This window comes from Diuraphis noxia, unplaced genomic scaffold (genome assembly GCF_037042655.1).
Source record: "Diuraphis noxia isolate RWA-SAM2 unplaced genomic scaffold, SU_Dnox_SAM2 contig0004, whole genome shotgun sequence".
Taxonomy (NCBI): Eukaryota; Metazoa; Arthropoda; class Insecta; order Hemiptera; family Aphididae; genus Diuraphis; species Diuraphis noxia.
Window position 1 is genome coordinate 20,392,341 of NW_028301714.1, and position 20,882 is coordinate 20,413,222.

Here is a 20,882-nt window from a genome sequence, read left to right on the forward strand (position 1 = left end):
ACACTAACCATGTAAACACCCTAAGGCTTATTCATATAGAAGGATGCGCACAGCAAACAAGAACCCATATACCTATAAATTCTTGCAACCCCAACTCCATATCAACACCATTGTAATTAGAAATTTGTATTAATACATAATATAACATATAAGTAGGGCTAGGATTTATATGCAATAAAAAATTGTAAAATATGCATTTTATTTACCAAAATATGCAAAAACAAATTTTTATTATTATTTATTATAATTCATAATTTATTATTATTACTTATTATTAGCTCATATTATTACATTAAATATTAATTTTATTAGACGTAACTTTCACTTTGAACTTTCGGCATACTGGACACTGTTATTAAAACCATTCAAATTATTAAGTATAAACGTCAGCTCATTTACGCAACACACGACGTACTAATACAATTTTTCTGTGCTATCTCAGTGTATAACAACGTGTAAGTAATTCTACCGGTCGTCCAACCAACGATAAGATAATAAACGGATATTATCTGACCTAAGATAAAATAGGTAGTATTTATGCTATATATTTACAAAAATTCAACGGATAAACCAAAAACTGTCAGTTTCGTGAAGTACCATTTAAAATTAACAATAACTTATAAAAATTAAAAAACGTTAGTTAAAAAATATCGAATTCTAAAAATAATTATGAATATGCAATTATATGCATTATGTCCAAAATATGCAAAAATATGCAAAAAAAAATTAGTCTGATTTAAACGAGAATAAGCCAAATCGTGGACAAATCTGACAACCAATCAATTTGGACTAAAGGAAAAAAACATGCAAATGCATATAAATCCTAGCCCTACATATAAGTAAATGTTCTAAGTTCTTATTATATTATATATACATTGAACTGTCACCTATAATGTTTGTATATGAATAAATAAATAAATATTAAATACAAATATTTATCATTAAACTTATATTTTTAGTAGGCATTTAAATAAAAAATAATAAAACATAGGTATTTATAATCTGTAATACATTCAAATATCAATTTTTACTGTAAGATTTTCCTAAATTTTGAACATAATTTTTTTTTTTAAATAAATTTTATTGTAAAATATAAAAAGATGTCTTACAATCTTACATATTATTAAAATGATAACAATAAAATATCTACCTCCTTTAAGCGCAATGCTTGTGATGGTGGTAGAGAATTACATTACATAATAAGACACAAATAAAATTACATACTAAAAATAATTCAACCAGATTTCAATAAATAACGTAGAATAACAATAAAATGAAACACAATAACATTTCATTAGCTACATGCTACATTCAAAATCTTTAAACACAATAATACTCCATACTTTAATTTATAACTTGATTCCTTTTTGAGCTATTATTGAAAATATCTATAAGTTAAATCGTTGTTTTATTTTTATGCAAGTAATTCTAAAATTTTCAATTGAGGAGAATATGAGTTTTTTTTATATGTAAAAGCATTGAATTATAATAATTTGGGCCTAGATAATCGATGAATTTTTGACCAAAAAATTTTTTGTAATAAGTTATTTTGACATCATGAGCCCTTTCAATTCCTACACCTTCCAGTGAAGTGGCGAATGATATATTAACTGCAAGTAAATACATATTTTTAGGCCCCCTCCCCCCAAAAATAAATAAATAAAAAGATGTATTAAGCCGCAACATTTTTTCAACATCTTTTGGTATGCCCAAAGTGATCCACATTATTTTGCAATATTGCATTATTAAATATGCATTATTAGAGTTAGCAGGAATAATAGTCCACAAATATAGTAATATACTGGGTACCCCCTCTCAAAATTTGACGAGGGCACTTGTCCGTTTGGAACCTATGTTCGCTACTAGGCCTACTTTGATTATATACATAAACATGACCTTATATTTGTTAGGTATATATTTTACCTATTGTATATATTTTGTACCATACACTTTTATAGTCTGTACTCTGTACCAAATAAGAGTGCACCCGGCGATGTACAAAACTACAAAAATCTGGCGAAATTCGTGCATGGAGTAACGGCAACCAATTACAGAACGAATAGGGAATAGGCTCGACCAAGGGGGTCCGCGCGGGGGTCATTTGGATGCGCCAACACAGTGCGGCTCTTATTTGGTACAGACTATACAATATACATTATTAGTTAAATCGGTTCTGACAATAAAAGAAATACTTTTATTAATTGCAAATTTTCCATCACCGAAGTTCATAAATTTGTCATTAGTTACCATTTTACATTTTTTCTTTTAAATTTTCGCTTAATTTCTACGCAGTCGTGTCGTACCTAATAAAATAAGTTACGGTTATTACTCTTCTCTCACTGAACCTATTTAGGGATTGATCGCTATAAGCCAAAATGGTCCACGGTAATTTGCACGTCGTCGGGGGTCTGCTCAAGGAGACAACTGCGAGATACTTGGAGTACTAGGTAGTTTGGGTGTTTCTACAGCTACAGAGATATCTATGTAATCTCTGTAGACAATCTCATTGCCTTCTCATTGACAACTGGCTGATTTTGTAAGACGTATGCAGACGCTTTAAAAAATGCCAGTATAAATCCTAATTTTAGACCGTGTTGTTTTTTTTTTAGAAAGCATCGTGGTTGGTCTTACGGAAATCCACGATCAGGCTAAATTAACTTATATAATCTGTGCTAGTACTATCGTCTATCAAAACATTTTCAATGATTTTTGTTCATTCTTAAAATCCAATTTTATAGTTTTTTACTTCTTGGTATAATTTAAAAAGATAAAATACAGTTAAAAATAAGATATTACCCAGTTGACATTGGCATTTTAATTTGGTAATAAATTCATTCGATGGTAATGTTTCAACATAACGACAAATTATTTCATTGTCTAAAAAGTAAAAATGTCAATGAACCTGGTATGATTAAAATCTGTTTCATTTTTCGTCAGTGACGCTATGAACTAAGTAAAAATAAGAGCAAAATCACAACAGGTACATACTAAAGGCGCACGCAGTTCGATTAGTATTAAATTAACCGACAATTACAAAATGACTACATGCAACATATTGTATTACACTATTACAGTATCATTATTTTTGGAAATTAATCGAATAATTTTTAATTGAATGGATAAGATTAATACTTATCATAGAGGTAAATAGTCAAGAATATTCAGATAACGACCAACGGGTAATACAGGCTATATTTTATTATACACTAGCTTCAGGCTTGGATGTACTATGCATTTCGTAGGATGCTTGGTTAACATGAACTGATCAGTTATTAAACCTTAAACCCATAGGGCCATAGAGTATTAATATATATTATACATATATACATATATATATATATATATATATATATATATATATATATATATATATATAAATAAAAATAAAATAAATTTATAATAATTTTAATTTTAATTTAAAATAAATTAAATTACATATACTCTATGATTAAACCGAAACTATCAAAATAAAAATATATCGTTATCCAATTTGCAGAACCGATTAAAAACCGTTGAGATTTAATTTTATTAATTAAAGCCATATTTACAATATGTTATAATCTTAATTCTAATATTTATACATTATTTATATATATATATATATATACAGGTGATTGATTTATCATAAAACACTCATTATTTCAAAAAGTATTGACCTTTTTTCAAAATATTTTTACATGGTTTCAAGTTGTTAAAAAACAACATTTTTATCAAAAAATTATATTTTTAAATATTTTTTATCCTTATCATTTTTTAAGTTTTTTACTTTTTTGAATAACAACATAGAGTTTTAATTTCATATTCCAAAGCAGAATATTTTTCCAAGTGTTTTGACACATAGAAATCGAATTTGGGGCTAGTAGTTTCTGAGGTATAACTTATAAGTATTTAAAGTTTAGACAAGCGGAGTAGTGGACAAACATTTTACGGGGTAACCCCGTACCACTCCACTCTGCCGATCAAAACTTTAAATACTTATAAATAACGTGACCATAACTTTTTTCCTTCAAAGCGGGACACCTGTACATTTTAATAAGAAAACCATATAATTTTGCGTAAAATAACTTTTTTTTTATTGAATAAAAAACGTTAATTGTTTATATGAAAAATGCGAATATTATATTAATCATAATAGTCTCCCAACAATTATGGATTTTAGTGTTTCAAAGTTTATATAAAATATGTAGGGTATACGTCATATACTGTTAACTGTATAGATACAGTCAGGGGCGTAATTTGGGGGGGAGTGGTGGCAGGGTGTGCGGTTGCACCCCTTACTTTTAAAATGTTACAATTGGCCTGCGCCTTGCTGAAGCCTAAAATAATGCACGAGCCACGAATGCAGAATTATTTATATGATTAAAATCAAATTGTAATAACCGGTCTATAATGTATGGACATAATTGAATGCAGGATAATATACATATTCTTATGTATATCTATTTTTATATGGCCTGTTGAAATTTCAAAATGGCCTGCTTGAAACTTCGCACACCCGAAAAAAAATCTGAAATGACGCCCCTAGATACAGTATAAATGTATGATTGTGATATGTGATCAATAATTAATACCTGCCACGTCATGTCGACTTTTCTTAAAACGGGACATTTTTAGGTTCTTTGGGGACGGCGGGACACTTATCTCGAAAGCGGGACTGTCCCGCCCAAAGCGGGACGTATGGTCACGTTACTTATGTTAACAACTAACAATAAATAACACAACTTAATTCACATAATCAACTTAAATCTTTATTTCAACAACGACAACACGAGCGTCCGGTAGAACACTCGGAGCGTAACTAACTTAATTACAAAAAAAAAAGATGGAACCCACTAACGGGTCTCCAGTCAGACAACAGTTTTGCCAACATTATAGTTATCATTCGGCCTTTCCTGACAATTCCTGTAGCCCTCGACAGGTGAGCTTTTAAACAAAATAGGCTTAAACAACAAAAACAAAAAAAAAAAAAAAAAAAATATCTTGACCCTTCTAATAACAACAACATTCTCAGGGTAAGTAAACATCAAAATAAAGAAAATTATATATAAAAACAAATAAATTATGCAAGTCTTAACTCTCATAATAATAATAATTTTCAAGAGCAAGCATACAACATCAATATAAAGAAAAATTATATATAAAAACAAATAAATTATGCAAGTCTTAACCCTCATAATAATAATAATTTTCAAGAGCAAGCATACAACATCAATATAAAGAAAAATTATATATAAAAACAAATAAATTATGCAAGTCTTAACTCTCATAATAATAATAATTTTCAAGAGCAAGCGTACATCAATATAAAGAAAAATTATATATAAAAACAAATAAATTATGCAAGTCTTAACTCTCATAATAATAATAATTTTCAAGAGCAAGCATACAACATCAATATAAAGAAAAATTATATATAAAAACAAATAAATTATGCAAGTAATCGCGTTAATGTACATAGTCCTTGAACCTCACAGGTTTTTTTCTAGTCCGAGTAGATCTTGATCGTACTGCTGTAGGAATATCATTAGAACCCTCAGCCTCGCTTCCCGATTTTTCTTCTAGACTAGGCTTGTCTTCTTCTCCTTCAGCATCCACCAAACGCCAAGACTTCAACTGAGAGACATGAGCAGTGGTAGCAAACCGGCTCTTTTTCTCAGCGCCCAACTCCACTACTCTATAGACATTTCCAGGTAATACTTCGTGGACCACTAAGGGTCCTCTGTACCGGTCCTGTAATTTAGTGGACTCTCCAGTACAACTAGGGGCCCTTTTCATCACCACAACTTCTCCCACTGTATACTTGGTGTTGTCGTGTCTTTTAGAATCATATCTCTTCTTCATATCATCTTTAGCCTTCTCCATCGAGGGTAACACTTCTCTTCTTAAGTCCTCAGGTGGCAACCATTCATTGACGGTGGTGGACAATTCTCTTAAAGCTCCCTGTTTGAAACGTGGTCTATAACCGTGGAGCATCTCAAACGGTGTCTTAGCAGATACTTTAGTCTCACTATTGTTGAGAATCCTTTGCACCTCTGTCAGTGACTCGTCCCAAGCGTTGGGTTGAATATTTAGAGTCATCAAAGTGGACATGACCACACTATGAGTCCTCTCGACCTGACCGTTCGCTTGAGGGTGTCTGGACGATGTTAACACTAACTGGATTCCTTGTTCAACACAAAAACGTTCAAAGGCTCCAGAAGTGTAGCAGCTACCGCGGTCTGTCACCAATCGACCAGGCAATCCAAAACCACCTATAAAACTTTTCATACAGTCAATCAATTCTTCAGCTGTAGTACTTTTTACTGCAAAGAGCGACACATATTTGGTAAGGTTGTCAATCATAACTAGGATATAACGTTTTCCCGCTTTAGTGGTTATAAATGGTCCTACATGGTCCACATGGACCGTCTCGAATGGTCTCTTCCCGATTGGTATGGGGTGAAGATACCCAGGCATCTTGCCCCTTGGTCTCTTGGTTAACAAACATTCAAAACAGACGTTTATGTGCAATCTTACATAGCGTCTCATGCCAGCAAACCAAAAATCCTGGACAATATTGGCCACAGTGCGATCCAGAGCTGGATGACCACTTAAATCATGCGCAGTAACAACCAAACTTTTGCGCATGCTCTTGGGCATGACAAACAACAACTTATCTTTAAATTTTCGATAAAGTAAACCTTTTTCTACCACAAAATGGTCACCTTCCTTAGAAGGGGAGGTAGACTGCAAAACAAGCCGCTTAATGTCTTTAACCTCTTCATCAACTGCTTGACACATGGCGACTCGTTCCGTTTCGGTTAAAGAGACGCATACTGAAAACTGGTCGGCCAAGATGTCGTCCAAAACAGCACCATCAGCTTCCACAGAAGCTCTCGACAAGGCATCAACATGAGCCATTCTGGCTCCCGGTCGGTACTTTACTTCGAAATCATAGTCCTGTAGTAAATCATGCCAGCGGGCCACCTGTCCGTTGGTACCCTTGTACTGATTAAGGTATATCAGCGCTTGGCAATCTGTAAAAACAACAAATTTTAATCCGAGAAGGAACTGTCTAAGTTTGTACATAGCCCACACCACACACAACAATTCCAGTTTGCTTGAGTGGTATCTGGTTTCTGCATCGCTAGTTTTTCTACTGGCGTAATAGACAACTCGCAGTGGATCCCCGGGTAACACGGACTGCAATAGTATTGCGCCTAACCCGGCAGCACTCGCGTCAGCATGTAGCTCAGTGACAGCAGCGTCACGACGGAACATCATCTGCACAGCCTCGCTGGTTAGACTAGTACGGAGTTGATTGAACGCCACTAATTGTTCTTCGCCCCAAATAAATGGTTGATCTTTACGTGTCAATCGTGAAAGTGGTTCGGCAACCACTGAATAGTGTTTCACAAAACGTCGGAAAAACCCTGTTAGTCCTAGGAACCGTCTAACAGCATGAACATCTGTTGGAATAGGGTACTCATCGATAGCTCGAGTCTTCTCATGACCAGGTCGAATCTCCCCAGCTTCCACAACATACCCTAAGAACTCAATCTTTTCAACTCCAAAGAAACACTTGGAGGGCTTCAAAGTCAACTTCGCATCTTCCAACCTTTCCAAAACCGCCTTCAAGTTCAACATCATGTCTGCCCAATCTTTACCAACAACAATCATATCATCTAAATAATTTCGGACTATCTTACCCTGCAAAGGGCCTAACACCTTTTGCATCAGTCGAGTGAATTCAGCCACTGCACCCGATAAACCAAACGGCATGCGATTAAATTGTCCAGTTGTATCTGCCGTTATAAAAGCTGTCTTCTCGGACGCTTCCTTGGTTAAGGGTATCTGTAAGTAGCCGCTCGCCAGGTCCAACTGAGTGAACAGTCTATTCCCAGCTAACGATTCCAACTGTTCAGTCATATCCGGCAATGGATAGTGTTGTCGCATTGTCTGCTTATTCAGTCGCCGGTAATCTACGCATAAGCGATTTTTACCCGATTGCTTAACCAACAGAACGGGGTTAGCATAAGGCGACACAGTCTCACTCACCAATCCATTTTCTTTCCAGTCCGTCACAATCTTGGCTATCTCCTCACGGTCAGCAGACGACGTCTTGTAAGGACGACACACCACTGGTCTACTACCGGGTAACTCATTAATATCCACAGTCATGAGTGGAGTACAGCCGAGTTCACTCAAATCCAGGGCAAAACAGCTTCGGTAGCGATTAATCAGATTGAGTAAATCATTACACTCTATATTCGTCAAATTAGGACTCACCAGACCTAAATCTTCCTTCGTCAGAGGTCTTCTCTTGGGTAGGTCAGCTGACACTTCAACAGTATGTAAATAATCAGCTTCGGAGTCAAGTGTCACAGCTGTTATCTCCGTCTCACCAACGTTAGGTTCAGCCCGATAGATGTATAGTTGGCCGCCAGTCTTGTGATAGGACACTGTAGGCATATCTAACCACATCCTACCCACAATGACATCAGGTCCCTGGACGGCATCGGACACTATTAAAACCTGTTGCGCTCCTGGACACACACCATCAACCCAAATTTCGGCATTAGACTCACCTATCGTACGAGTAGATGGTACAGTGGTACTGCCAAGACCATACAACGGCCGTTCGACAACTTTTATAGGCAATCCACACCTGATCGCCACACTTGCTTTCACTAGTGTAAAATGACTTCCGGTGTCCAGCAGTATGTCAACTCGTTGATCATTCATTAAAGCGACCTTCCGATACGGATGACCTTTAAACTCACGGGGCATCATTGCCACGCTCGTTTGGGTCCGTTCTGGACAATTTGGACGAATGTGACCGCCTACACCACAACCAAAACAAACAGCAGTTTTCCACCTTGTCGGGCAATCCCTCGACAAATGTCCGGTTTTACGGCAGCCCCAACACGTCTGCTCCCATTTCGGCCGCACCTCCTCTTCATCTTTAACGTCAGAATGAGGTTGTGCTCTTGGCCATTGGACTTTGTCTTTCTTTACATCGTCGGTCGATCCAGCACTAGCAGACATCTTCGTAGTCACACCCTTCGCGGATGCGCTTCTCGCGTTCGCCGAAAACATTGGTTTAAAACTACTAACAACCTTTTTTTCATTTACTATAACTGTTTTGTGCAGCGCATTCATACGTTCCCAACGCAACAAATCTTCTAATAAGTCATCTTCGTCGATGTGTGAACGTCCAACCGCATACAGGGCCAATTCCCGAGAGAGCAATCCCCGTAAAACGTAATCCTTGGATGCGTCAAAATCTAACTTCAAATCACGACACATACGCATCTTCGGTTGAAAATAGTCCATAATTACTTCTTTAGAATTTTGAACACGCGATTTCATTGCATCTGCACGATCGGAAACACTAGCCATCCGTATAAACGTTCTGCGAAATCGGCGCTCAAAATCTTCCCAGTCATCGAAATTCCGGCATGAAAACCAATCCCTAACCGCACCGTCAACGTATATACGAATATACTGAAGCGTGTAATCGAACGGCCAACCGTTAGCCATGGACATACCTCGAATTGTCTTCAACCAATCTTCAGCCTGATACGGCGTTTCATTTCCCTTAATGATACCAATGCCTTTATTAATATCCGGCACTACGCGAAATCCAGATACTTCGGATGGTGCGACACTATCCCGCGTCGTCGACGTTCTAGCCTGGGCTTCGAGTTGTGCGCGTAATGCGGCGACTTCGGCCTGTAATCCGGCCCTGTCATCTGCAGCCTCCTGTCGCGATTGCACCAACGCACGTAAATTCGTCACCTCGGCAACGAGCTCCGCATACCTCGGTGCCCGGATGTCTTCATCGTTAATCGCCATTTCGAATATATAACCAAAACCCGGCGACGCATACACTATACCGAACGATCAAATATCCCGTTTGTTGACACAACAATATTATCAACATTTATCAATTTCGGTTATCACTTATCAAAATTCCCACTTAACAGGATCCGTTACCAAACCCACAGTAACCGATTCTCTAAACTTTTAGGTTATGTCAAAATCGTACGCAACACTCACGAGTCACGAGATCGTCGAGATCACAAACGACGTTTTTCGAATAATACACTGTTTCACGTACTTACTGCGTTCTTCAGATCGTTATCCCACTTCTGAAAATTATATATATTATAATACTAATATATATGTTAACAACTAACAATAAATAACACAACTTAATTCACATAATCAACTTAAATCTTTATTTCAACAACGACAACACGAGCGTCCGGTAGAACACTCGGAGCGTAACTAACTTAATTACAAAAAAAAAAGATGGAACCCACTAACGGGTCTCCAGTCAGACAACAGTTTTGCCAACATTATAGTTATCACTTATAAGTTATAACTCATAAACTACTAGCCCCAAATTCGATTTCTATGTACCAAAATACTTAGAAAAATATTCTGCTTTGGAATATGAAATTAAAACTCGATGTTGTCATTTAAAAAAGTAAAAAACTTAAAAAATGATAAGGATAAAAAATATTTTTTTTTAAATAAAAACGTTGGTTTTTTAACAACTTGAAATCATGTAAAAATATTTTGAAAAAGTCAATACTTTTTGAAATAATGAGTGTTTTATGATGAATCAATCACCCTGTATATTAAAATCATATAAGCTACACGTCATTCAATATGATAAAAAATATACTTATTTTTTTGAAAATGGGTATGCCCAGGCGTACCATCCTACGCGCCGACGACCGACTACTTCTTTCAGTGGCGTGCCCAGGAAATTTCAATGGGGAGGGATATATGTTATACATTTTTTAGTAAAAGTAGATACATTTAAATTAAATCCAAACACAAAAATTGCTAAACATATGTACATTCATGCATATTGAGTATCATTCTACAATTAGAATTAATTTAAATAGCCACACACTATTGTTTAAATAAAATGACAACATTAAACTAAAAACATTTATAACCTTTATTAAAATAATTAATATACAAAGAAAAATAATTCTTAAAAACAACTTAGTTAATCGTTATTCCAAACGAAAATTTATATTTATTTTATACTTTTAGTCTACGTGATAAGCATGATCCATCATTCTATCTTATATCTTACCATAAACATAATTAATTATTAATTATTACTTAGAGGATTTATTGCTCATGAACATGAATACAATATAATCACTGATCTATAATCATTATAATCCGTATAGTGAATGTTTATAATAGCCAATGGGAAATAATTTATAAGCAATAACTTATTACTGATAATTTTAAAAGTAATATCCATATCCAAATATAAATGTTTATATATGTCTATGCCTCTATGGTAATATCTAATAAGTTGAAGTTAACAAAAAAAAGCCAATGGGGGGATATAACCCCTAACCTCCCCCCCCCCCTTGGGCACGCCACTGACTTCTATATTTGTCAGTTGATTAACAATTCTCACATTCTCAACTATGCTCAATATTATTTATAACGATATATTGACATTTGACATTTGACAAGTAATCAAATACGATACTATAATACATGACAAAATAGATTTTGTCATGCTGTAATATTAAACAATTAGCTTAAATATGTAATTTAGAAGGAGAAGGCAAAGATGAAAGAAGAAGAAGAAGAAGCTTATAATGTTTAATTATATAATTTGACTCGTGTGATGTGTATTAAGTTGTTAACACTGGTCTGGTCGCGTGTACGTCATTACTGTATAGTGTATAGTACAACTTTAGAACTTTACTGTATTATACAATGATAGTCGGACCTCGGACGTACCTTATGTTACCGACCATGGTCAGGCGTTCTGTCCACAACGATGATGCGCTAGTAACGACGTCATATTGTCTAGTAACAATAAGTTGTTGACTGTTGTAACTTGTAGTTGTGGACAGAATCGAGTACAACTATCATTGATGTATATATTGTATATATATACTTTCTTAAACTGATAAAGTGATAAATAATCATAACAATAAAGTAGATTGTACTGATAGTAATTAAGTATTCATTATCGGTCTATCGGATTACCCATTATAAAATATAAGTTATTAATTTATTATTAAATTATATTTTATCATACCTATATGAAGTAAGATTTTACGTTTGGACGTTTTGGTAGTTATTCATAAGCTACGAAGTGTTGGATCATTATTGTAATATTAAATATTGTGCGGTCGTGCTGTTAAATCAACAAAGTAGTGTACAGCGTTGGAGCTGTTTGTTACCGACAAATAATGTCTTTCCACGATAGTAATAATATGTCGCCATCCTCGACGTTCTCAATGGACGACGACGACGACAACAGTGTAAAAATCGAAAACAAAGATTTGACTGATTCTGATGGTACGCAACGTAGTTATAGTTAATGAAATTTCGTATTAATGACATTAATTTTTTTCCAGAAGAAGGCAAAGAAAACCGCGAGAAACACACCGAAATACAGGAGCAGTTAGTTACTAATTTTTCAGCGATTTACAATTTTAACTGTGTTAACTGTTAGTAAGTAATTTGCTTTTGAATTTTTTTCTTATAATTTTAGGGTCTACCAGGATAAATTGGCTGGCATCCAAAGGCAACTACAGCAGTTGCGTGATGGAACTCACGCAGAATACGTGAAGCAATTGAAAAAATTGGATGCACAGCATAAAAATGAGTGGGTTTATATATTTTTTTCTACCTATTATAATTTCAGTGAAATAAATCATGATTAAAATGTTTTTTTTCTATTAATGTACCAATAGACTAAGGATGAATAATTTGTGGAGAGACTGTTTGCTTGATGCTATTGAAAGAGAATTTAATAGAGAAAGACGTCTAGCTCACAAAGAATTTGAAGATCGTAATGCTGAACTTACTGAGACTTTGATATCAGAATTAAATGAAAGGAAAAAAGCTATAGAACATGACAATTTAAACATGGAACTTTGTATGTATTATAAATATATATATTATATACAGTATATTTTATCTTTTTATTATATTTGTGTGGTTTCAGCTCCAGACTCATCAGATCAAAAACCTGCTATGACAAGAAAACTGAGAAGAAGACCAAACGACCCAGTGGTGCCAGCACCCCAAGAGAAACGTCGCAAACCCCCACCTGTTTCAAATATCTATTATTTGTTACAGGAACATGAAATTGAGCATGATGTTAAACTTATTCAAGAGTCATTGGCTTCATTAGCATCTACTTCTATCACGACAACCCCTACAATCAAAACACGTGATACAGTAAATTCTTCATCTATTAGAAAACCAGGTTGGTCATATTTACAATTACAATTGCATTTGGATAATATATGTATAATATATACAACTATTTTTTAGGGTGTCTTCCAAGTACTAGTTCATCAACTGCAGGTAATATGAGTCCTAAAAAAAGCCAGAATTCAGACACTGAAGGATCATCAGCTATTCCAGATACGCGAATCGAAGATGGAAAACTGCTATTTGAAAAGAGATGGTATGAAAACTTAAAGTAACAATAATTTCTTAAAATAAAAATTATTTCAATTTTAGGTATCATCGAGGACAACCTGTTTTTGTCGAAGGAAGACAAATGGCAAAATTCCCAGCTGTTATATCTGCTATTGGCAACGAAACTGTAAGTCATTAAATGAATAAAGAAAATTTTGTTTTTATAAGAATTAATGGTACCTATAATAATAAAAATCTGTAAATCATTTCTGTATTACAGATTTGGGTAAAGAAAACGTCAGACAACAGTAAATTTCGTATCAACTTGTCTTACCTATCCAAGGGTAAAATGTCTATCAAACGCCGAGCTGCTGTTTAAACAACTATTTATATTCAAATGTTATATATTTATGCTTATAAGTGGTCACTCATTTTATTTATTCGTTTTTTTTTTTCTATTATTATTATTATTACAGTTTATACAAATAATAGTTTGAATCCTATCATAATGTTACATTTCCTATTGTGAACCTATTCAAAAAGTAATGATTGGAGGTTATTATCAATTATCGTGTGTATAGTATAATTAAATAATATAATACATTTTTTTTCTGTAAGGAATTAATAGAGTAACAATTTTTATTATTTCATTTTAGTTTACAAGTTCTATTCTTAAAAGCAACACTTCAAATTTTAATTTTTGGAATATACTCTTCAGCCAGTATATCAGTCATCTTACGTTTGATGTGCGACAAATTTTGTTCAATATACTTCCAGTTAGTCACAGTGTCTTGAAGTAACACTTGAGATTTGACCAACTGTTGGTCCGTTTCATTCATTTGATTCATTGCATTTATATACATTTGCTTGCTGAATGTTGAGAGGTTTGAATAAAACTGCATATTTTTCTCTTCTAAAACAAATTAAATTAAAATATTGAACAGTTACTCATTAATTATAATGAAAATTTATCAGTAATAAATAATAATATTATATTAAAGCAACTTACTTAATTTTCTATGCAGTAAAGTGTCTTCAGACATTTTGAAATTGTCAGAACGCCCAGCAAAACTTTCTCTTCCCACTCGAGTTTTCCTATTTTCTACAATAATATTAATTTATTAAATACAATTTAAGTATAAACACAATTGAAGTACAATCAAAATAGCTAACTAAACAATTTGTAATCATTCAAAAGTGAATGGTCGACTAAATAACTACTTCGACATACTTAAATTGCTTGCCCGGTATTTGGAATCAGTGTCAAATTCTGTGTGGTCGCTCTCAACCATTCCATTCCTTGAATTCTGAAATAAACCATTATCCTTTTATAGCAATGTGTGTATGGAACATAATGACAATGTTCCGCTGATCTTACCTCAACTTGTTGAAGGTCTTCATCATCAGATTCAGAAGCTTCGCCCAGAACGAGCATAGCTTTATCTGACATATTGATGGAAGTATTTTATATGAACTATACCAAATAGTTTCTGCACTATAAGAATTAGGAAGTAAATAGTAACTAGTAGTAGTACTGTAGACTATATTTTACAACATGAAAAGAACACTTATTTTCAATTATTATTTTTTACCACTTGTTAGGTTTAAACAACAAAAATACTGATAACAATATCATTGTTTTATTTATTTATCATACTATCACACCTTACAATCATTGACATTATCATTTATTATATAATTATTGTACTATGACCATATTATGCATGACAAAATAGATCTATTTTGTCATGATATTATGTTTATGACTATGACTATGACAATGTAGTATTACTATTGTAGACTGTAGTATTATTATACTACAGAACAATTTATACTGAATACTACTTAAAAAAATAAAATAAATAGTTGACTGAGTATCTGGACAATGCGTGTACGAATGGTGTGATGTCGATGTTAAATAGAGGTTGTAGTTATAACCACAGATATAATTAAAATCATCACAAAATCGAATAGTTCTTGTCCAAGTGCTGCGTACGTTGTGCACCAAGGGCAGTGCATTCATGTCAGACCTCAGGAAATTCTATAATGTCTATCATTTACATCAATATCTGTTTCTTAATTAGTTTAGAAACCAGTAATCATTTTAATATATAATTTAAAATACATTCATGGTAATGATTACCATTTAAATTTAATTGTATGTTACAACTGTTATGATAAATTGTTATAACAATCAAGGATATTAAGGGTGGCTCTAATTTTGAGGAACTGATGTCAAACTAAAATGTGAAATTAGTTTTAGACCAATGTAATGTTTTTAGTTAGGTATAGACTTGTATAGTGTGTTCCAAATATTTATATCGCAATTTCTAATCTGCACAAATTTCTGAAATTTAATGAATGCCGAATGACGAATGCCTATTTTGTCTGGTTGTAGTAAGATAATTTATAAGTCACACATCTGGGTATAATCAAATTTTTATAATAAACTATCTCTTTACAAATATCAATTTAGCATTCAAAGGAAGACATGTTGTTGAACTTCTAAAATTTAACTCGGACCAAATGAAAATCTAACGACCTCAACCCCCAAGCTTCTAATACTTGGTCACAAGTCTAAATTTTAATACTTTGTAAAGAAAAATAATGTATGAAAATGTAATTAGTTTGACTTTCAAATGAAATACTGACAATCAATGAAATTAAATTTATACATAATGTATTATATTATTTAATACATGTAATTGAATTTGAGTAGTGATTTTAGTAATTTGTTATGTAACATAGTCTAAATTCTATACTGTACAAATAAGTATTAATGTATTCTATTTTTCATTAAGTAATCAAGTATATTCTAGCAAAATAGTATTAATTTCAAACCATAGCTGTTTGACCCAGTCCACATTTAAAAAAAAATATTCAACTGTGGTCAGACCTAAACATAGGGTTTGGCACTACTGAAGTAAAATGAATCTGTGATTAAATAACATATACAGACTTCTAATAAATACTATTAACTACAGTACATAATAGCATTAGATATTTAATGATAATTCGACACGATTCATGAAAACTATAATATTATATTGAATTAAAAATCATCCATTACTTTAGGCATAAATAAAAAAAATGAAAGTATATAATATTGGTTGTAACATTATTTAATTATTTATTGTATAATCAAAGTAACATAATATATAAAATTATAAACTATTATAGTAATTATTTCAACATGGTTATTAGTTATCACATTTTATTTACTTATGTTTTAGAATAATTTTTTAGTTCTATTTTATCTAATATTCAAACTTTGTTTTTCAAATCAATTGTATCATACAAGTCAGTTCTTCTTTGAGTTTCAGTGGGTATTTGCTGTCTCATGTTTTCCCGATCACCATAATCTATAAGCATTAAATAAAACTTATAATTCAAGATTCAACAGAAAAATAAAATTCTACTTACCAAGATTTACATATAAATCCATGTCTTTTTCAGAAGCTTCTTCTAAAATTTTACCCCATGGATTGACAACCATGGAATGACCCCATGCCACATAATTAGAATCTGTTACTCTGGCAGGTGAAACAACAGCTACAAATGCCTGATTGTCTACTGCTCGACATCTAACTAATAGGCTCCAATGTAAAGGTCCGGTTGTCATATTAAAAGCACTGGGATATATTAACATATCACAACCTAAAAATCAAAATGTTTAGTAATGCTAATAACAATATTTATCAACCATTAAGTAAGAAGTAAACCTTGTTTTCGATATATTGTTGCCATTTCTGAAAATCGTATGTCATAGCAGATCCCTAGACCAATTTTAAATTTTCCCAGTTGAAATGTATTTAGTGAATTACCAGCAGCTAAAGCATCAGATTCTTTGAAGCACATCCCACCAGGAATATTTATATCAAATAAATGCACCTGTATTTATATATATATATATTTAAATACATATTACATATTGACATGTATAGTGAAATTGTGATGGTTTTAAACTAATATTAGTAAATAATCAAGTTTATACATAATATTTTGGGCCTTGACTTGTTTTATAACAATAATTAAATAGAAAAATAAATATTCACTTTTATAACAAGTTTTATAATATTATGTACAATATATTAAACAAGGGTATATGAACCAGAAATGTATTTAGAGAATTATTATCTCAGTTCATAATACTATTATAACTGTATTTAATAGTATTTCTTGGTTACAAAATATTAAATTTTTATAGTACTTTTCTATGTTTGGCGATCAGGTTTCCATTCGGATCCCAAACTGTACAAGTGTTATAGACTTTATCATCACATATCTCTGGAATCGAACCACCTACAATATAAATTTCATTTGATTTGGCAGCTTGAGACAAAGCTTTGCATGTGTCACCTCCAGGAATAACTTCTGAGTACTCTCTGAACAAAGCTACAATAGAAATAATCAAGTTAAATCATAATTATGGCATTTGAAGTACTTAAACATTAGTATTTTATTTAAATAATTCCTATGTGTTATCACTGTCTTACTAACACATAATAAGGTTAAAAGTAGCTTAAATTTTGTTTTGATAGTTTCTAAACTAATTGTTTGAATGCAATGGTTTGTGAAAGTTTTATTATTACTATTTAAAACTATCAAGGTGTTCTTTTGTTAAAAACTTATTAATTGAATGATTTACTAAAATTGAATGGACAAATCATGCACCACTAAATCATGTTTAGGGGACCATTAGCTCACTGTAATTGATTCATTAAATGTTTAGTAATGTTTATGTAACCCACCAACCGACTATATGATATATCTATTTACCAGTGTTATAAGGAGAGTTAAAACATTCTGGTAAAATGGCTAATGTGCAGCCATTCAGTTTTGCTTGCTGTACACGTTTTATTGCATTGGCCACATTTGTCGACTTATCGGCTGTGACAGTCAACTGCAGTATAGCAACTCGAAAACCTAAAACAAACATCATACATCATGTTAAAAACAAGTACACATGCAGGCAAAATAGAATAATTATCAATATAATTTTACAATTGTTACCAGAAGAATTTGATGAAATCATTCTGAATTTGGCGAATAATGTGATTGTCTGTTGCAATAGTTTTCGACCAGCAAACATTTATGACATAGAGTAATATGTATTACTATTGCTCTATGATTTATGAGCAACGCCCACCGTTTACCAGTATGCTGTGGTAATAATTTTATACTTCTATCTGACTTATTTTCGATAAGTCGCTAATAGGTACCTACTTATTTATCTTACATTACAATTCGAATAATAATTATTTTCTGTTATGAAGCATAACTTATGAATTATTGAATTAATGATATCTGATATTGGACTAAAGTCATATTATTAAAATACATAAATAATTATTATTATGCATGCACCCGCGGAGTGACAACAACGCCGGTGATAAGAAAAGAACCTCTACCGATTTGAAATTTAATTACAATTTACAATATTATCACAGACATATTATGTTTATGCTATATTATTATGTCTATGCTGTGTTATATACATATTATAATTTATTTATCAATTATTTTTCTACAGCAGCTACTGATCTATGACAGCAGTGAGGTACTGTGGTAAAAAATAGTATGCTACTATGCTCATCGAATGTTTATTGTTTAGATGGCTTGCCCACGAACATGTTCATTGGGGCCCACTTACGGTTAACTTTTAAATTAATAGTGGGCTAATGGTCCCTTAAACATGATTTGTCCATTAAATTTTATTAAACCATTTATAAATTGATCATGGTACCTGGCAGAAGTATGTTTTATGAAATATTTATGATAAAAAAGGCGGGTAAGTCGTGGATGTCGCTCTGCTGTAAAGTAGACAGTGGGTTACTGTTATGGATGGAATAATTAAATTTGAATCCAATGATATTATATCATTGAATACGAAAAACGATTCTGAGTCAAGACGGTTTATCTGTTTAGAATATATTATAGATTATTAAACATTTTCAAATCTTAGATTAAAAAGAAATTTTTTTATGAATTTCTAGCTTAAAATAATTTGCGAATTTTCGTGATTTTTACGTATGTTGTCAAAATTCAAACTTTGAATGCTTATAAATTGTGATAATGGATTTATTTTATTTTTCAATTGCTATTGTAACAATAACATGTTAGGAGCCTTGTATTACATTTTCAAGCTTTTCTACCCAATAAATTAATTTTTATCGGTATTAATATTATATTGATTTAAATTAGTATATTACACTTTACTTTCTAATAAAATTAACTCCTAAATATATAAATTACGTTAGTAGTATAATAAATAATAATATCACAAAATATACTGCACAAGCATTAGTCAAATAGTCAAATAATATAAAATAAAATGTAAAACAATTTGTTTTTATGAATACAGGAATAATTTGCTAAAAAAATTACTACCTACATTATTTTCTAAACATTTAAAAATTTAATATATATTTAATTATATTTATATAATTATTATATATAAGGTATATTTTTATAATTAAATAATTTGATATTTGAGTTATTTTGATTAGAAAGTAATGTGTAATCTATTAATTTACGTAAAAACGGATAAATTTGGATATTTTGTCCTTTATTGACTTATTTGAGTTATTTATGTGTATGTGAAATTTAGAAGTTATTTTAAATTATTGTCAAAAAAAAAGAAAGTTTTGCTTGGTCAAAAAACTTTTAAAAGAAGTGAAATTTACAATAACTTTTTTTTGAGCGTTTGAAGTTTAAAAAAAATCTGTAGGTAAACGCAGTTTTTTTTATAGATGCCATACAATATTTTCGGAAAAACGTATCTATTCTGTAGTATGATCATAATTTTTGGACGGTCAAATCTTCTGGTAAATGCTTGCCGTTTTGAGTGGACCCTTATGATTCGAACTATTTCTAGATTTTTAGGATTAATACTTATTGTGGTGTATAATTTATTATTATTATTATTATTATTATAGAAGCCACAGCAACAAAAATTATTGGCCTTACAATGTGTTTGTTTAGATATTAGATGTGGTATTAAATAAAAGGTTTAGATTTTATACATAAGAAGTCAAGAGGGAACAGTAAGTAATAAGTATATATGGTGAAATTTTAAAACATGCTGGGAGAATAAATTATGTTGTATAATTTAATTAATTTTAAGAAATTGAATATTTTTTCAATGTTGTCTGGGTCACGTCTAGCACTTCATCGAGACAGTCTTATTTGAGGTTGGTTCGGATATCGTTGTATTCTCGACGTGTCGAAGCAAAAGCATAAAATGGGTTTAACTAAATAACTCAGAATAAGGTATTTCGCCAGATGATGAGAGAGCAGAGGCATGGTTCCGGGTTGGTTCTAGTCATGACTTCATGAGATGTTTATGAGTCAACTTAACCTAATAGGCGTATACCTATACGATTTATAATAGAATAGTGTATATCCTGATTAATCATTGTTTTGTACTCAAACCCAGTTGAGGGAGCCAAGCGGGCGCAAATTCTCCAATC

The 20,882-nt window shown here is 32.2% G+C and overlaps 3 protein-coding genes across 5 annotated transcripts; 1 reads left to right on the top strand and 2 right to left on the bottom strand.

The window, feature by feature from the left end:
* The first annotated feature begins 11,825 nt into the window (after positions 1 to 11,825).
* LOC107164074 (sin3 histone deacetylase corepressor complex component SDS3) lies at positions 11,826 to 14,031 on the top strand. 2 transcript variants are annotated; one of them, XM_015511756.2, is made up of 8 exons: positions 11,826 to 12,336; positions 12,399 to 12,441; positions 12,533 to 12,646; positions 12,735 to 12,919; positions 12,989 to 13,252; positions 13,321 to 13,456; positions 13,513 to 13,597; positions 13,691 to 14,031. In XM_015511756.2, exons 1-8 carry the CDS (start codon positions 12,228 to 12,230, stop codon positions 13,787 to 13,789), a joined length of 1,035 nt encoding a protein of 344 aa, XP_015367242.1. In that variant the 5' UTR covers positions 11,826 to 12,227; the 3' UTR covers positions 13,790 to 14,031. The 2 variants fall into 2 exon arrangements, with proteins under 2 accessions (XP_015367242.1, XP_015367241.1); XM_015511755.2 differs by having other exon boundaries at positions 11,830 to 12,336; positions 12,396 to 12,441.
* Positions 14,032 to 15,024, bottom strand: Blos3 (Biogenesis of lysosome-related organelles complex 1, subunit 3). The gene is made up of 4 exons (XM_015511759.2): positions 14,789 to 15,024; positions 14,642 to 14,717; positions 14,420 to 14,512; positions 14,032 to 14,323 (listed from the first exon to the last, which is right to left on the bottom strand). Exons 1-4 carry the CDS (start codon positions 14,858 to 14,860, stop codon positions 14,097 to 14,099), a joined length of 468 nt encoding a protein of 155 aa, XP_015367245.1. The 5' UTR covers positions 14,861 to 15,024; the 3' UTR covers positions 14,032 to 14,096.
* A 1,490-nt stretch (positions 15,025 to 16,514) lies between these two features.
* Positions 16,515 to 18,774, bottom strand: LOC107164078 (omega-amidase NIT2-like). 2 transcript variants are annotated; one of them, XM_015511762.2, is made up of 6 exons: positions 18,415 to 18,774; positions 18,190 to 18,336; positions 17,621 to 17,805; positions 17,133 to 17,301; positions 16,834 to 17,067; positions 16,515 to 16,772 (listed from the first exon to the last, which is right to left on the bottom strand). In XM_015511762.2, exons 1-6 carry the CDS (start codon positions 18,500 to 18,502, stop codon positions 16,675 to 16,677), a joined length of 921 nt encoding a protein of 306 aa, XP_015367248.1. In that variant the 5' UTR covers positions 18,503 to 18,774; the 3' UTR covers positions 16,515 to 16,674. The 2 variants fall into 2 exon arrangements, with proteins under 2 accessions (XP_015367248.1, XP_015367249.1); XM_015511763.2 differs by having other exon boundaries at positions 18,424 to 18,770.
* Between the last annotated feature and the right edge of the window lie 2,108 nt (positions 18,775 to 20,882).

Excerpts from the sequence above, each read along its gene's own strand:
- LOC107164078 (XM_015511762.2), bottom strand. The coding sequence starts at position 18,502 with ATGTTTGCTGGTCGAAAACTATTGCAACAGACAATCACATTATTCGCC. Across the intron at positions 17,068-17,132 it reads AACAATATATCGAAAACAAG|GTTGTGATATGTTAATATAT; the intron begins GTTTACTTCTTA and ends TTTGATTTTTAG. Across the intron at positions 16,773-16,833 it reads GGATTTATATGTAAATCTTG|ATTATGGTGATCGGGAAAAC; the intron begins GTAAGTAGAATT and ends TAATGCTTATAG.
- Blos3 (XM_015511759.2), bottom strand. The coding sequence starts at position 14,860 with ATGTCAGATAAAGCTATGCTCGTTCTGGGCGAAGCTTCTGAATCTGAT. Across the intron at positions 14,718-14,788 it reads AAGACCTTCAACAAGTTGAG|AATTCAAGGAATGGAATGGT; the intron begins GTAAGATCAGCG and ends GGTTTATTTCAG. Across the intron at positions 14,324-14,419 it reads TTTACTGCATAGAAAATTAA|AAGAGAAAAATATGCAGTTT; the intron begins GTAAGTTGCTTT and ends AATTTGTTTTAG.
- LOC107164074 (XM_015511755.2), top strand. The coding sequence starts at position 12,228 with ATGTCTTTCCACGATAGTAATAATATGTCGCCATCCTCGACGTTCTCA. Across the intron at positions 12,442-12,532 it reads CACACCGAAATACAGGAGCA|GGTCTACCAGGATAAATTGG; the intron begins GTTAGTTACTAA and ends TTATAATTTTAG. Across the intron at positions 13,598-13,690 it reads CTGCTATTGGCAACGAAACT|ATTTGGGTAAAGAAAACGTC; the intron begins GTAAGTCATTAA and ends TCTGTATTACAG.